A 17,228-nucleotide genomic window follows, 5' to 3' on the forward strand; every position below is an offset into this window, starting at 1 on the left:
TGCGCGGGGGAGCCCGGGGTGGTGAGGGGAGGGTGGATCTGGAGCGGGTTGAAGTTGGCTGCGAGGTTTTTCCCTCCGGTGTTTCTCCCTGCCTGCCATGTTAGCGCCTGGAACCGCTGTCTCAGGGGGTTGCTGAGGGCTTGGGGAGGTGGAGAGGCTGGGCCCGGTTTGCTCTGGGCCGGGCAGGGAGCGTGGTCGAAGCTGCTTGGGCTCCAGGCGCTGCCCTGGCTCCTCGGAGCTTTTCCCCGCAGCCGGGTTCGAACTTGACGAGTAGCAACGACTTCCCTCTTTTTTTTTTCTTCTTGCTTCGTGCTGAAGGACTTGACCCAGCGAGCATCCCTGTGCTTTTCTTGCAAAGTCATGATACCGCGCTCCGAAGGGAGGAGAGTCCGTGGGTGCAGGTCTGGAACGGGGCAAGTGGCACCACGCTCACCAGGGTGCTGCCCCACGGAGGGGTCTGGGGTGCTGCCCCACGGAGGGATGAGGGATCAGGGTCCTGCCCCACAGAGGGTCTGGGGTGCTGCCCCCCGAAGGGTCAGCGTCCTGCCCCACAGAGGGGCCTGGGGTGCTGCCCCACGGAGGGGTGAGGGATCAGGGTGCTGCCCCATGGAGGGGTCTGGGGTGCTGCCCCACAGAGGGGTCCGGGATCCTGCCCCACGAAGGGTCAGCGTCCTGCCCCATGGAGGGGTCTGGGGTCCTGCCCCACGGAGGGGTGAGGGATCAGGGTCCTGCCCCACGGAGGGTCTGGCATCCTGCCCCATGGCTAGGTGCAGTCCTGCTTTGGTGGGCAACGCAGTTGCCTTGCAGAGCAGAAGCTGTAGCTTGAAGGGGATGGAGGGGGGCATGGCGTGGACAGCAGGTGAAATCTATAAGAGCAGTGAGATGGTGGTTTTAGGACTTGTAAACTGCTGCTGCTGGGGAGGGCTCCAGAATACTTAAGATACTCCTTTTGATGTGAGATTTGTCAGGTCCTCGATAATCTACTCTGTCCCTAATAGCAGTTACCCCTCGAGGTAGAGAGCAGGTGGGATGTTTCATGATGAGAAAGGTGTTCTCTCTCCAGAGGAGTGGCCTGGAGCAGGCCGGTTGAAGTTCTGCCCTTCTTCTGACTGAAAGTTTATCAGTGTGACTCCTTAGGTAAGGGGAACTCCTCTTTCTACCATCAGCAGCAGCTGGAGCAGATTTTAGCATAGTTATATGCTTTTGATTTTGTACAACACAGTAATATTATAACAGATAACTTAGTAGCTGGCTGATCTGGCTGTTACTCCTAAGTTCTGTTAAGGGCAGGAGAAGCAAGGTGCCACTTGTGCATGAGTCGTGCAGGATAGACTGTGCGTTCGGTGCTGGTGGCAGAGCTGCCGCTGGGCAGAAGCAAACTTGAGGTACGAGTTGCTTATTAATATTGATTAGAATGTTGAACTGTAGCAAACTGACATGCGTTTTGCAGCTGTATGTGTGTTTTGAGGTGGCGGGTATTGTAACATGAGGGTTCAGCAGATAACTCCGGGGCCATGGGGAACTATCCTGCTGAAAAATGGATACGTTTAGCTCACCTGTGGGAGACTGGCTGTTAGCTTATACAAAGAAACAAGGTTTGTTAGTTATTACTACAAATATTAGTAAAGAAAGAGGTACTTCATCTGGGGTGAGCTGGCATGGAAGCTATTCAAGCTTGCTTAGGAATTATTTTTCAGTAAGACAGAGCGATTTCAGTTTTGCCTTGCCCTGCCCTGCCCTGCCCACATTAGATCTGCCCAAACTCGCTTTGGAAGTGGAGTATTGCGTAGCGAGACTCAGGAGGAGCAACCCTGATCAGGAAACGCTGGAGGAGGAAGAAGAATCTGGTGCGGTAGCAGTATTTACTACTTTGCTGTAGCTCTCTTCTGTCAACTGAAATGCAGAAATATTATCAGAGATGTTGCTTGTTTCTGCGTGCCACCGTACAAACCCACGTACTTCATAAGGTGGAATTCTGTACCTACAGATTAAATGCAGTGTTCTCCATGACTTTTAACTGTGGGAAGCAATCCATGTCCTTTGTTCATCAAAGGCATAGATTGTCTGGGGTTCTGAACAAACTTATGCTGACAGCAGGGTGAAGCACCTTAGATGCTGTCAGGTCATGCAGTCTTTGTTGTTGATGTGGTGGAGCATCACGAAGTGAATCGTTTGAATTGTGCTGAGCATCTCCTACTGTGTCACAGCTTTCAGCTCGTTACTGAGTGGTCTTGGAATAACTGACAAATGATTGAAATGTTTTCATATCAAAATGAAATTGCCAGGATTGAGAAATAATTTGCACCTAGAAGGATCCATTTGATATTGGTTGTTTCTTCAGCCACGGCAGACTGTTGGACATCTAAATTTCCTGAACTGCCTCCTTTATACAACTGTGTAAGACAGCTGTTATTTCAGGTATGCTGCATGGTAGTCGTAAACCAGGTAATTGGGTAATTATGGGCACGTTTTTGTTTATAAGAAATTGGTAAGGTAATCTGACAGCCAACTTTCTGGAATGAGAACCAACTGAGGCTGCTGGTCCCTCTGTGTTGATGCTGCCTTCTGTGGTGACGTGTTACCAAATACCCAGCTGTGGCTGACAGCTTCTAGGGCTCTTGTCCCAAATGCTGGTGTGGAGTGACTGCTGTGTAGCCTGGGAAGGTCGGAGAATGCAACTGCTCACTTTTTGTGCTGATCAAAAAGGGAGGAGGTTTTTGGAGGGCAGCGGCATGTGCTGTGTAGGTGTGTTAGTGGTATAATAGTTTCTTCCTTCCAGACAGACTGTTAGTAGTTTCAGTGTCTGAAAGCAATCGTGTGTGCGTCTTGCTCAATTAGGGTCTTAGAGTTTTCTCTACTGTGTTGCAAGTTTTCTTTAGCCTGCCTGCAACCTGATGAACTCCTGTCTGTGCTAAGCTACCGCCTCTCCATCTCCAGTGTGCTCGAATGTCTGCCAGAAACTTAAGGTGAAGACAAACTTATTTGCACTGTTGCTTGCTCTACTTGTGTGCCTTCAGATTAAATAATTTTTAAAAAGTGGCCAAGGGGAGTGAGCGAGCCATTCCTCTTCAGAGAGGTGTTTCAGTAACGGTTACATTAGTTTAGATTTATGGAGGATGATGAAGATGGGAAGGCTGCTGATCCCTTTTTCTTGTACACAGGGTGAAAACTGCTGTTGCGCAGTTGACTTCCTGCGGATCCACAGGAAAATCCTGCGGATTCTTAGTTCTCCACAAAGCAGTGGTGCTCATTAACCTGCTGTGGTTCAGCTCCAGATCAGTGCTCCTCTTGCTGTTAAATGTGTTTGTAACAAGCGACACAAAAATAGAAACTTATTTTGAAATTTGGCAAGGCAAAGGCGTAGGAACGCAGGCGACACCAACGGGCTGTGCACAGGGGTGCCCTGCTCCTTCCCAGACTTGCTCAAAAGCAAGAGAACCACTTGGACTGACTTTGTCCAGAAAAGGGGACCCTGAGGGAGGACTCCCTAAAACATCAACTGAAACTGTTGAGGTTTGATAAACTCTGAGCCACTCTTAGTGCAGCCTCATGGTGGGAAGCGTCTGACGAGACAGAAGGTAGTTTTGCACACCTCGTGTGTGTGTGTATTTTTATGGAGGCAACATCTTTTCCCTGGCTGATATCAGTAGCTGGGAGACTAATGCCTGGGTGCTACCGTGTTTGTGGGCAGTGCCAAGTTTAATGTGTTTGGTTTTTTTTTGCAAGCCCTTAAATTCTGAGACTAAAAATAAATTTGTTGCAAGTTGTCATTATTTGTTTCTCAAAGAACTTTAGCAGTAAAGTCAATGTTTCTTTTCTAATGGTTTCTCTGAGAGCGTCCTAGTTAGAAACATCTAAACCTGTGTGTCCTTCAAGTTCCTCGCTTCCTCTCATCTCTGGATGCATGAGCTGTAGCTGCTGAGGGGTGCTGGGATTTTGTGTGGCTTTTTGAGGTTGGGCTTAGTTTTTTTTTTTTTGAGAACTTTACTTACGCAGTTGTCTGCATTTGCTAGGAATGGCATTTAAACTTTCACATGTCATAGATTGCTGAGTTTTTATGCTTAAAGACTTGTGACAACATCTGTTTTCATCTCTGCCAGGGTTTTGGTTGTGAGGTTAAAACTGTAGGTGAAAACTGAATGACACGCACAAGGAACAGGGATGGTTGTTATCAGCCTTTCTTTACACACTGAAAAGCCTCAACAAATGTAAAACCTGTGCCTAATTAGGGAGCTAATCTGTATTCTTCAGAGGAGATCATCTGCTCTGCTGGGCAGTGAATCACACATCTTCAAATCACAGAAAGGGAAGAGCGTTAGGCCAGTGTGTGGCACGTTATTTGTAGCTCCTCAAGCATGGAGTGAATGGTTCTGTGAAGCAAGGCTTCTTGAGTCTCATCGGGTTGTGGGAAGTCACATTTTCATTTAACTGTAGCGTGGCTTTTATGGGCTCACGGACGGATCCCTGACAGCTCTGGCACACGTCCATTACCCCGGCGCCTGACAGACAGCTGCTACAGATCATCTCTGGATCAAGCCCTTTCTCTTCCCACAGTGGCCGGTGTGACTGCTGGGTCTGGTGGGGAAGACAACATAAAGCGGCTAATCATTAATTCCACGGAAATACAGTATGATCTGTATGGCTCTACCCCTTTCCCTTGTCAGCACTAATGCACTGATGTTTTTGCCTCCATATGGTTAATTTTTAGATAGATTAGCTCCTTGAGCTTGTTTTGGATGGTGTGGTGCTCTCTGCTTATCTGACCGCCAAGCAGTAACTCAGATGTTTTCCCATTGTGAAGTTAGAGCTGATTTTACACTGAGAGATAACTAGGTTTTGTAGATTTTTGTCCCTAATGTGATAAGAAATCCTACAGTTGTCTTAGTTTTCCTCACTTTAAAACAGCGTTTTTGGATTGTGGCCCAAGGAAATATTCTTCTAAATTGAAATATTTGAGGAATTTTTTCTGAAGGAATTCTCCTGTCGAGCAACGTCTCCAAATTTATTGCCAAATTCTGCCTTATCTGGGTATGGATACTGCTGGATTCTATTTATTTCTGTAAAAATCAGTAGTATTATTATTATCTCAATATTTTTAGCAGAAGAATGGGTACTGTGAGCCTGGCGCTTCTTAAGCGTTGGTGGAGTAGGCGTTTGTTTTGGCAGCCCACAGATAACCACACAAGCACCTGGGTGGTGCTGCCTTCTGTGGGAGTGGTTTAGGACAGAGGAGTAAGTGCAGACTCAGATGTTAAGCAGTGGGCCAGGGCTTGAGGGAACATATTAATGTGCTGAGGTGAAGGGGCACAGCAGCGTTTACTGCTCAATGTAAGTTATGACTTGTTTATCCTGTCACTGGGACCGACTGAGCTTGCTCCCTAACTGCTGAAATTCACCTGTTTCGTGTTCTTTTGCAGCAAGTGCCGCTGCCCAAGATGGTGAAGCTGGACATACACACGCTGGCTCATCACCTCAAGCAGGAGCGACTGTATGTGAACTCAGAAAAGCAGCTCATCCAGAGGCTCAATGCAGATGTATTGAAGACAGCTGAGAAGCTGTACCGCACAGCATGGATCTCCAAGCAGCAAAGAATTAACCTGGACAGACTGATCATCACAAGGTGACTTGGGCGGGTGGGGTGCTCCTGGGGAGACCAAACTCCTACATGCGGTGAATTGCAGCAAATACGTCAGATTTTTCACACCCAGTATCTGGAGTCCTTCACTTCATAAAGCTAATGATGAAGTTTTAAAACAAATCTAAGCTAGGGAATCTGACTTATCTGAAACTTTCTGGTTGGCTGCTTAAGCTACCCACTTTTTCATATATGTGTTTGTTTTGTTTCTCGTCATAGTTTATGGGAACGAACTCTCCTTATTTCTGAATTTGTCAAAAATTTGTATTATCCATATGGAAAGACATTTTTCCTTGGCGTTAGTCTTGTCACTAGATTGGCTACGTGGCGTCAGTTATGGAGTTTGTTTATTTCTGAGTTACTTAAACCGTTTCAATGTTTATCTTTAAAGCGCTGAAGCTTCTCCTGCTGAGTGTTGCCAACATGCTAAGATCTTGGAGGATACACAGTTTGTGGATGGGTACAAGCAGTTGGGATTTCAGGAGTCTGCTTACGGAGAATTCCTAAACAGACTGAGAGAGAACCCTAGGCTTATTGCATCCTGTCTGGTGGCTGGAGAGAAGCTCAACCAGGACAACACTCAGAGTGTCATTCACACCGTCTTCACCTCCATTTACGGCAATTGCATCATGCAGGAGGACGAGAGCTACCTCCTCCAGGTCCTTCGTTATCTGATCGAGTTTGAGCTCAAGGAAAGTGACAACCCGAGGCGGCTGCTGAGACGAGGCACCTGCGCATTCAGCATCCTGTTCAAACTTTTCTCTGAAGGACTCTTTTCTGCAAAGCTTTTTCTTACGGCAACCTTGCATGAGCCAATCATGCAGCTTCTGGTTGAGGATGAAGACCACCTGGAGATTGATCCAAACAAGTTAATTGAGAGATTCTCCCCCGTACAACAGGAAAAATTATTTGGAGAGAAAGGCACAGAGAAGTTCAAGCAGAGAGTCCAAGAGATGGTCGACTCCAATGAGGCCAAGCTGGTGACCTTGGTGAACAAATTCATTGGCTATCTCAAACAAAACACTTACTGTTTTCCTCACAGCTTGAGGTGGATTGTGTCACAGATGTACAAAACGCTCTCGTGTGTGGACAGGCTGGAGGTGGGGGAGGTCAGAGCAATGTGCACAGATCTTCTGCTGGCGTGTTTCATCTGTCCTGCCATTGTTAACCCTGAACAGTACGGGATCATTTCCGATGCTCCTATAAATGAGGTGGCGAGATTTAATCTGATGCAGGTACGGGTCATTTTCAAGTAATCTCAAAAAAACCCAAAGAAACCCCCCCAGCTATGGGAATTGTTCTTGGCCTTTTTTTTACCTCACTCAAACTGGTGTTACTGCAGCAAAGGCACTGTAATGCTAACAAAATACTTGTGTTATTGTGGCTGGAGAGGCGTGCTTTAAAGTTTTATGTTTGCTTAAAATAGTGACTTAAAAACAATAGCATGTATTCCTTTGTCTCTTAGGAGAGCTGCAGATGGGGTTTCTAAGAGCTGTTATGAGAAATGGAAACTGAGGGGTAAAGGGGTCTGTCAGTAAAGTTCTGGACGGTGTGTAAGCTAACATGCTGTCCTGGCTCATGTTAAAGATTATGCCAGGTGTTGCATGAAACAATGAAATACTTTGCAGAAAAACCCTACCTGCCTGGCAGTAGTGCCCAGGGTTTCTGATGGGTTCTAGCTGCTCTTTTATTAGAGTTTAGACTGTCCCCCAGCCCTCATGACAAATTTTGGTCCCTGTGTGAATTCTTGGGCAATTTGCTGACAGTTTGTAGAGGTGCAGCCTGAGGGTATTCGGCAGCACTTGTTTGACCAAGCATGTTCCCCACACGAGTAACAAACCCGGCATCTTAAAGTTGCCTATAAACTGGACAGCGGGTGATTCTCACTGTGTAGCGTTCTGGCAAGCCTAACTCACTCCACCGTTATTGCCAGGGCCGGCCAGTGTTCTAAAATTTGTCAGCAATCCTCTCCTGTGCCCCTGCTTGCATGTGGTAGCAGAGCCTGCAACTGGCAACTGTAAAATCGAGAGTTGTTTTGTAGTTGGGGTTTAATAAGGAATATATATTCTGAAACAAGGGTGAGCCCTCTTGCAGTTTTTTTTTTTCCTCCAATATATGCTTAGTAAAACATACACAGCCTTTTAAAATCTCTGGGTTTAAGGTGACCTAGATTCAACTCTTGGTTCTGACGTGCTGCAAAAACAAACCATGCTTTGTTCCTGGGAAGGGGGGAGCATGGATGCTCGTAGCATACTGTGTGTGCAGATTTTCTTGTTAAATGCAATGACTGCTTTTTTCTAAAGCTTGGGTTTTTTTCCTGCCCCGGAAGCAAGGACATGGCTTGCTTTTTTTTCCAGAAGCGTTTCTTGGAGTATTAAATGAAAGTTTAGAACGGAAGTGTTGTCTTAGCTGGGGTTTGTATCAGGGTCAGCATGGTGGTGTTTTGAAATGCTTATTCCTCATAGTTCGTTTTTCATTTCAGGTTGGGAGGCTCCTGCAGCAGTTGGCGATGACGGGTTCTGAAGAGGGGGATCCGCGGATGAAGAGCAACCTTGCTAAATTTGACAAAGTAAGGGTCCAAACTGAGAACAGCTGGGACCCTTGCATGTGCTTCATCCCCTTCAGTCTCTTTTCAGACATTGCAAAGGACTTAGCAGTTCACTTCCAAGTTGCATGTACTGAAAAGCAGATTAAATCCTGCACAAAGCTGGGAGCAAAATCTTGGGTGCTAGAATTATGGGGCAGGGGCTCTCGCTTCTACTGGGACATAATGCTTCTTAAAAGAAAATACAAAAATGAGGTAAAAGCAACTTGCCTTTTAAACTGAAATGCTGCGTCACTGTCCATCATTTTTTCGCTGAACCTAAACCAAACATTTTAATCGGAAGACAACTTTTACATGAAACACCCAAATTATTTCATAGTGCAAGGAACTTCTGTCCCTTTTTTGCATAGTTTGGCTTTTTTTTGGTTCAGCTTTTCCTTTATAAGTATGAATCATCCACAGCAGTACTGGAATTAGCCTCGTTGAAGGCATGGTGACATTAATGATCTGTGATGCCTTGGTTTGCTTGTGTAACTTCCAGGTTGTTAGTAGTTACACAGTCATCATACGAGGTTACACCTTTACTTACAAGTGACCTTCCATCAAATTAGAAAGTGATACTGTCTGTCGCTTCCTTGTTTGAATTCTAGTCTGTGCTCAGCAGGTTCTTCAGGAAGGGACAGTTTAATTTTTAAAAAGAATTGTATGATGCTTAGGTAAGGAACACTTTTGAGTGTTGAAAATGAATGAAGGACAAACTTGGCTGCATGGTTTTCTGGCTTGCTATTCGGTGACTTTTAATGATATGTGATATTTTATCCTAAGATTTTAAAAGTAGGAAGCAAAACCTTGTAGTGTTTCTAAACTACTTCGCTTTTGTTCTTTCCAGCCTGTAGTAATAGTCTCTCATTTACAAACTGTTTCTTCTCTTTGCAGAGCTGTGTGGCTGCTTTCCTGGATGTGGTTATTGATGGGCGTGCAGTTGAAACTCCTCCAATGTCGTCTGTTCACCTGCTGGAGGGGTTGAGTAGAACAGTGGTTTACATGACCTACAGCCAGCTGACCACTCTGGTAATACTTCAGATTCTTAAAAAGAAGGGGTGCAAACTTGTCCCCATGTGTTTCCAGGTAGAATGAACCAGGCTGATAATTTACACTGCAATTCTTACCAATGCGTATTGTAAATTTTAGGTTGGCTTTATGCGGAATGTAATGTCAAGTGATCAACTTAAGGAAGACCGGATGGCTTTGGAAACCTTGCTGGCAAACTTACCCCAGAACAAACCAGGGAAGAGCAGCAGCCTTGAAATGACTCCATATAATACCCCACAACTCTCTCCTGCAACTACTCCAGCTAACAAAAAAAATCGGTTACCGATAGGTAAGGGAGAGCAAGCAGATTTGTGTGATTTCTGATCTCTTGATACATTTTCTGTGCCATTTTCTCAGTCATCTCTTGGGCTTATGTCTTCAGTTCTGATTTCTTCTGTGCAGATGGCAAAAAATTCTTTTTTCCATCAAAGGCCTGGTGACTTCTTTACTTTCTGGTGCAAATACGGTGAGCTTGAACGTGAAAAATGCTGAAGTGGTTGGTATTCATGCTACTGCACTGATAAGAAAGGGAAAGTTTGAAGATGGGAAGCGAATCTTGGTGGGAAGATTGCTTACAGAAGTGGTAGGATGGCGTTTAATTAGTGGGATAGACTAAGTTTAAAATTTTTGTATCTCGCAACAGTGAACAAGGAGAAGGATGAAGAAGCAAGAGCAGAACTTTTAGAGTATGTGCTGAGAAGAGAAACTTTTTTTTATGCATTATTTGTCTGGTCTAATTCCAATTGTTGTACATTGTAATGCGATTTTATATTTGTTGGAGTTTAGTCCTCTCTTCGCATAGGATTTCTGGGTCTTGAACTTTTCCATTTTGAGTATATTCTCTCTTAAAACAGGATGTGTGGTGCTCTTCTTCAGTGTGTATTCACGTGAATATGACCACATGGGGTATTTTTGTTTGTGTGAGAGGTTTGGTGGTAGCGTGTAACAGCATGAGAATATGCAGAGCCCAGTAAGTGGCAACCTCCCCCCAAACCAACCCCAAACAAACCTATCCCATGTTGTTTTATCTCTGCTTCTGAATGGTTCTGGTCTTGTACTTATAAAGTAGTGGCAGAACAGAATTTATTTTATGGTATAAAATAGCTTTTGCTCAAAGTTTTTATTTCTTTTGTTTCATTTTAATGCTTTCGAAATCCAGGACAGCAATTGGCAGCCATTACTGCCTGGGATACCTCTGCTACCAATCTTTCTGCTCACATAACTCTAGTAACCCCTTTTGGTGGGTAATGCCCTCTTTCTGTTCTTCTCTGTGACACTTCTCTGTGGAACACATGACTTAAGCATGCCTGTGGTTTACTGTGCTAATCTGTTGCTTTTTTGCTATGAAACTCATTCTGTTCGTACACATAGGTTTTACAAATGCCTTGTGTACCTCTGTGTGAGGTACACAACATGTGGCTGTGACTTCTGCACACTTGCCTTGTTTTCCGTGGATCAAATAAAGAAATAGCTGGTGTCATGCTGCCATACTTGGAAATTTTAATTCCGTGTGGGTGGTTTTGCTTCCGTGGTACCAAATGTGGGGGTGTGAGGCAACTTGAAAAGACAAAAAAAAACCCCAAAAGTAAAACACCGGTTGTTGAATTGTGTGTCTGGGTTTGAGACACCTGGTAGAGTAAGATTTCCCTGCTTTTTAGGAAAATGAACTTCTAAATCAGTTAATTAAACAGTTATAAAGCACAGGAACCTGAACTTTTTCTGTTGGTAACTTCTTCATTTTTTCAATTAATTTGTTGAGGGTCTTTCTGTGATTGGAAAGCACTGAATTTGCGTGGGCAAACAGCATAGCTTGCTTCTTTAAACTTTTAAGTTGGGAATTTGCTTTTTCACAGTTCAGTACTCAAATTTAAACACTTCATTCCATCTCTCAAAGTCTCATACAACTTTTCATTTTTTATTCAAAACACTGCTATTCTGTATTTCCATTGTATTGTTGTCTTTTCCCTTCTTAAACAAGGAAAAACTTCCTAATGTTGATGTTTCCAAATGTTTTCTTAGCCACTCGCAGCAGAAGCAGATCAAATATTCTAGCAGATCAGCATGGAGATCATGAAGGATCCTCCCAGGAGACAATCCCAGAAGTTCAGCCAGAGGAGGTGCTGGTGATATCTCTGGGGACAGGTCCACAGATTACTCCAGGAATGATGTCAGAAAATGAGGTATGCAAAACTGATCACATCTCAGTGTTTTGAAAAGTACAACCTCTGTGTTCTCGAATAGCACGACAATGGAGTTTTGACACCGAGTTCCAAAATAAATCCAGAATTGGAATTAAAATCCTTACTTTAATTTACTAAACTTTTAGTTGTACCTTTCAAATTCCCCTTTGTTAGATGGTTTCTTTACTCAGGTTATCTGTGAGGTGTGAAAAGCAGCATATTAACACAGGAAAGATGAACCTGGCAGATTTATTAAGAGGCTTTGTCATCTCATGTGCTTAAAAGCAAACTTAGGCTGTTGTTTCTGAGCCTGAAGAAACCGAATCCATTATCTCTCTGCATGTTCTGTCCTTTGGATTGAGTGGCACAGGTGAATGACGGAACTGGAACGCTGGTCCTGACGTTTTTGGTAGCTCAGCCTTGAAACGCGCAGGTCCAGCTTTTTGTGAGGGTGGAGCTGTGGCCGTGTTGCCATGAATGCCTTCAGCCTGTGCTGCTTAGGGTGAGGCTGGTTTTGCAGCCTTTTCTTTCACCAGCTGTAGCACAGCTTCTGCTTTCATCTTTGCTGCCTTGCCTGATGGTTCGGATTATCTCTTCTTGCAGCTTCGTAACAGTTGGTTGCCATATTATATTGTTCTGATGGAGTGGTGAGGGAACTGGTGGCTCCACCATTATCAGGACTCGCCTTATGTTCAGGTCTTGGTTACCTGACATTCTCTCCAGGCTCTGACTTTTGAGATAGCTGTCTTTTTTCATACAGAAGTTAGAAATCTGATTGTGCCATTAACATTTAGATAAAACAATGCAAAAAAATATGTGCAGTGTTTTGCTTACTATTTAATTATCTGAAAAATAGATTACTTTAAGGAAGTCTGGTTTCTTTCTCCCACTCTCCAGGTCTTAAATATGCAGCTTGCAGATGGTGGACAAGGAGATGTCCCTGTTGATGAAAACAAACTGCATGGTAAACCTGATAAAACCTTGCGCTTTTCCCTCTGCAGTGATAATCTGGAAGGCATATCTGAAGGTGAAGGGCTACTTAAGTCTTGAAGAAGTTTTGTCCCTTTTTTTTAACCCCTAAAGCATCTGAGGACCTTCTGTTAAATACAGCATGCCAACTGCTGTTCTGGAGGCTGTGCGGTCTCACCCTGAGAGCCTCTCTTTTCTCTTAGCCATTCAAACAAAAAAGTCTGTAGCTAAATTTTGACCTGCAAAGGCGTAACTGAGTCTGAGAATTCGGAAGGAAATAAAGAAACATATCTTGAAGGAGAAAACAGAGGGGTGGGGGAGCTTTTTGAAACTTAAGTGCAGTGCTAATTATCAAGATAACTGAACTTAACTCTAAACTTGGACTTCTCAGACTGGTTTTTCATCATGTTTTAATAAGCTATTACAGATCTTGGAGTAGTTTCTGGACTCTGGAAAATTCCTTTTTATGAACCTTAGGCACAACAAAGCGCAGCTTTATTTATGATGTTGAAGATGGTTGTGCAGATCACTCGGTGTGCATTAGTTTGTGTAACTTCCATAATTTAGTTCTTGCTCTCTCTCTCCTGAAAATAAGAAAACAAATTGACCTTTTAGTTGCAGTAAAGTACAGTAATGGTGAGATTCCAGCTGTTTCTGGAAAGGTATTGGTTGATTATTATAATTAGTATAGCTAAACTGTAAACACAGGAAGAACATATCACAGTGTGGGTTCGGTATCTATAGAATAGAGATCAAGAACATAGCAAATGTACCATTAGTTCATCAATTCAATGTTTTATATTGGAACTACTAGTTAATTTCTTTTCATCTTTGTAGTTAGTTATGTCCTGGATAGTTAATGCTGTATATTTAGGAACTGTTGTTATTCAAATTGAGTTTACAGTAAAATCTGTTTTCACAGGTCCTTCCAATCGCTCCAACTCCGTGTCCTCTTTGGATTTAGAAGGGGAGTCTGTGTCGGAGCTTGGTGCAGGTCCTTCTGGCAGCAATGGTGTTGAAGCTCTGCAGCTGCTGGAGCATGAACAAGGCAGGTGTAAAGCCCCTCAGACAAGGGCCTTGTAAAGCCAGGGTTCTGTGCAAAAAGATTGGAAAATTGTCTAGTTCACAAAAAATAAGTAAAAGTTCTCCCTGTGCAATCATTTGCATTTATTTATGGGTTCGGGTTTTTTTTCCTGAGAAATATTTCTTGTTGTCTGTTGTTAGGAAAAGGATTTTGCGTGGGATTTTGATAGCGCTTTACAGGTCTTGCTTTAAAGCGCTGCCTGACCTGACAGAATAAGGGGATTGTTTTGTTTGGGTTTTTTCCTATTTTAAATCAGCAGTAATTGGAAAAGCCTTTTAAAAAATGAGAACTTTTTATCTTTGTGTAGCCACAACTCAGGATAATCTTGATGACAAGCTCCGTAAATTTGAAATCCGTGACATGATGGGGTTAACTGATGACAGAGATATATCAGAAACTGTGAGTGAAACTTGGAGTACAGATGTCTTGGGAAGTGACTTTGATCCAAATATTGATGAAGATCGTTTGCAAGAAATAGCAGGTAATGTGGTGGTTCAGCTGGGTACATCTGGTGTGTTGAAATGCTTTGTGCTTGCTCTGAAATAGCGAGGCTGCAGGGCCACCCTCCTTTCTTTGTAAATTGGCATGTTTTCTTTGATCACACTGGAGCTTTTCTGTAGGAGGATGTTGTTTGCATGACCTGTAATACATTTGGCTGCTCGTTTCTATCTTTTCAACGTTGCCTTTTGTGATTATTTTATTAAGGATACTTAAAATTTTCTTGTATTTTTCTCTTTTATGAGAGCTGTCGTCAGGAAGCCTATATTGAGCTATATGCTTTGGTTTTCCTTTTGCAGGTGCAGCTGCAGAGAACATGCTGGGCAGCTTGCTGTGCCTGCCAGGCTCAGGATCCGTGCTGCTTGACCCCTGCACAGGTTCAACCATCTCAGAAACCACAAGTGAGGCATGGAGCGTGGAAGTATTGCCGAGTGATTCAGGTCAGAATCGAATGGGTTTTACTAATTTCCTTAGCGCGAATCAAGGTTCTTCCAGAGGCAGGTAATGCAAACTAACAGCCTCTTCCTCTCTTTCTTTGAGAAATTATTGTCCTAGGATTAAGTTAGTGTTTGTGGATACTTCAGTATGAAAAGGACAGAGTGTTCTGAGGCAGAGAGAAGGCAGAAAGCATTGTGAGAGACTTACTGTTACTTAAGAAATTCTTAAGGGGCAAAAAGAGAAAAGAAGGGATTCTGAAAGCAAGCTTCTGTTTACTTTCCTTCCCTGTGATGTTACATAGGGCTGTCTAGGATCACAGTTTGCTTTGATTAGTGAAAGTGTGACTGTATACTGTTGTCTCGAAGAAATACAATACATAAACAAATAAAAACTTCTCAGAATGGCGTGCAGATAAGAGTTTTGCTATCTGGGTAGAGTCCTGCCTCCCATATAGGGAGAAAACTCTTGCTAAAGTGGTTGAGTTAGCTTAGAACTTAGCATACTAAATCAACATGTCCCCCCTTCCTTCTGTATATGACTATTAAGGTACCATGGCATTCGGTAATAATATGTTTTCTCTCTAAATCAACATGTCCCCCCTTCCTTCTGTATATGACTATTAAGGTACCATGGCATTCGGTAATAATATGTTTTCTCTCTACTCTCCTTTGTCTCTCTTTTGTAGAGGCCCCAGACTTAAAACAAGAGGAAAGACTACAAGAACTGGAGAGCTGCTCTGGGCTGGGCAGCACGTCTGATGACACAGATGTAAGGGAGGTCAGTTCTCGACCCAGCACACCAGGCCTCAGCGTTGTATCAGGTATGTTTCATTGTCTTTGAAAACACAATGCTCTATTAGAACACAGCCAACATCCACTTTGCTGAGCTTTCTTTAGTTGTACATCATTTCTCTCATAAAATAACTTTTTGCACTCATTCTGGAATATTCAAAGCTGTAATTCTTTGTTCATCTCACAGAAGAAGTAAAGGTTGCAGAGGGTTGAATACCCTGTGCTACAACGGCAGTAGTTAGCAGTGGAGTACTGATTTTGAGGAAACTCGTAACTTTCTTGTGTTTAGTTTTATTATTAGGACTTTTTTATTTAACTAAGTCAGCAAATATCTGCTTCAGTTCTTTGCTTTTTGTAAAGCATTTAAGACTGAAATGTCTTTCTGATGGCCATTGTCGCAGTGCATTTATGGCTATGCTATAACAGTTGAAGGTGTAGAGCAGAAATGAAATGTTACTTTAGGAGTGTAGATATTCACAATGTCTTTAGGTGTTTGTTTGTTGCGGTGTTCACCGAACAGTTAAACAGCTTCAGGATCCTGTTTCCTTTTACTCTGAATGACTATTATCCATGCTTCTTTTGTTATGTGTAAGGTATTAGCGCAACATCTGAGGATATTCCTAACAAAATTGAGGATCTCAGGTCTGAATGCAGCTCTGACTTTGGGGGAAAAGATTCTGTGACCAGTCCTGACATGGATGAAACGGCCCACGGTAAGTTACTGACCTGTAAATTTGGTAACTGAAGTCTCACAAACGACGTTTGTAGAATCCTTCGATTTTACAATTTCTCCCACTTTAAAAGTTCTGGCGGCTAGGTTTGACATTTTCCGTATTTGCTGGCACTGTATTTGTTTGATGAAGAGGCTCCAATACTTTATAGTGCTAGAGCTTGAGTACAACATCTGAGATCACCTTTTCCTAATCCAGTCTGGTTACATTCACTGTCCTCTTGCATTTTGCAACTGGGCTGCTCCTCCAGATTTCCCCACTTTCTGTGATGTGATTCTTTGATCATTTCAGTGCTACAGAGGTCTTTCCATGTCAGAATATCTTAAAAAATGTTTTGCAATGTAAGTTCTGTAACCTTTTGCTGCTGAGGGCTGTTTTCCCAGTGTCCCTTACGGTGCAGGTAGTTCTTGGCACAGCGCTAACCTTTTCCTCCCTTAATTTCAGGAGCCAGTCAGCTGACAGCTCCTCCTTCGCAGACAGATTCTTTGCTTGCGTTGTTTGACCCTCTGTCATCAAATGAGGGTGAGTTGTAAGGAATAAGATTTGTTGAAAACCAGGCATTTTCAATGCTTCTGTGTTAGTACTGGCTAATTTAGTAGAATCTGAAATGTCTTTGGCTTCTTTTATGTTTATGATTGCAGGGGTGTCAGCGGTAGTAAGGCCTAAAGTACACTATGCAAGACCCTCTCACCCGCCACCAGATCCTCCGATCCTGGAAGGAGCTGTGGGAGGTAATGAGGCCCGATTGCCAAACTTTGGGTCTCACACTCTAATTCCAACTGATTTAGAAGCGTTCAAGCAGAGGCATTCTTATCCAGAGAGGCTAGTCCGCAGCAGGAGCTCAGATATAGTATCATCAGTTCGGAGACCTATGAGTGATCCTGGGTGGAACAGACGTCCTGGTAATGAGGAGAGGGAGCTGCCCATGCCGACCACCGGTGCTGGAGCAGCCGTTCTGGTGGCTGCATCTCAGTCATCGTCTTCGTCTCCCAGTAAAGACTCCTCTAGGGGAGAGGTAAGGCTTCTATTTACCTTTTTACTTTTTTCTAGCATGCCTACTTTAACGATGCGTTTGATGCCAGAAAGCTGGTATTAAATGTGCTTTGCCAATGAGTTACAATGCGCTTTTGTTACCTTTTAAACACTGGCAAATAATGTTTTGCAAGCTAAATCTACTGATGTGCAGAATCTCTTAAATTTACAGGATGAGCTTTACTTGATTTGGTGGGACTTCAGGAATAGATTTGTTGTGGTGTTTAAATGTA

At 43.5% G+C, this 17,228-nt stretch overlaps 1 protein-coding gene across 1 annotated transcript in view; it reads left to right on the top strand.

The window, feature by feature from the left end:
• The window catches only part of GAPVD1 (GTPase activating protein and VPS9 domains 1), a 28,999-nt gene that overhangs the window by 27 nt on the left and 11,744 nt on the right, over positions 1–17,228 (top strand). The window contains exons 2-16 of the mRNA XM_069873439.1: positions 5,418–5,620; positions 6,027–6,870; positions 8,118–8,204; positions 9,117–9,251; positions 9,372–9,561; positions 10,432–10,512; positions 11,292–11,452; positions 12,350–12,479; positions 13,344–13,469; positions 13,813–13,986; positions 14,303–14,443; positions 15,127–15,261; positions 15,826–15,945; positions 16,408–16,485; positions 16,605–16,978. Coding sequence (XP_069729540.1) covers positions 5,436–5,620; positions 6,027–6,870; positions 8,118–8,204; positions 9,117–9,251; positions 9,372–9,561; positions 10,432–10,512; positions 11,292–11,452; positions 12,350–12,479; positions 13,344–13,469; positions 13,813–13,986; positions 14,303–14,443; positions 15,127–15,261; positions 15,826–15,945; positions 16,408–16,485; positions 16,605–16,978 — 2,961 coding nt within the window. The 5' untranslated portion in view covers positions 5,418–5,435. The remainder of the gene's footprint in view (positions 1–5,417; positions 5,621–6,026; positions 6,871–8,117; positions 8,205–9,116; positions 9,252–9,371; positions 9,562–10,431; positions 10,513–11,291; positions 11,453–12,349; positions 12,480–13,343; positions 13,470–13,812; positions 13,987–14,302; positions 14,444–15,126; positions 15,262–15,825; positions 15,946–16,407; positions 16,486–16,604; positions 16,979–17,228) is intronic.

The sequence above is a fragment of the Phaenicophaeus curvirostris genome, chromosome 20 (genome assembly GCF_032191515.1).
Source record: "Phaenicophaeus curvirostris isolate KB17595 chromosome 20, BPBGC_Pcur_1.0, whole genome shotgun sequence".
Lineage (NCBI taxonomy): Eukaryota > Metazoa > Chordata > Aves > Cuculiformes > Cuculidae > Phaenicophaeus > Phaenicophaeus curvirostris.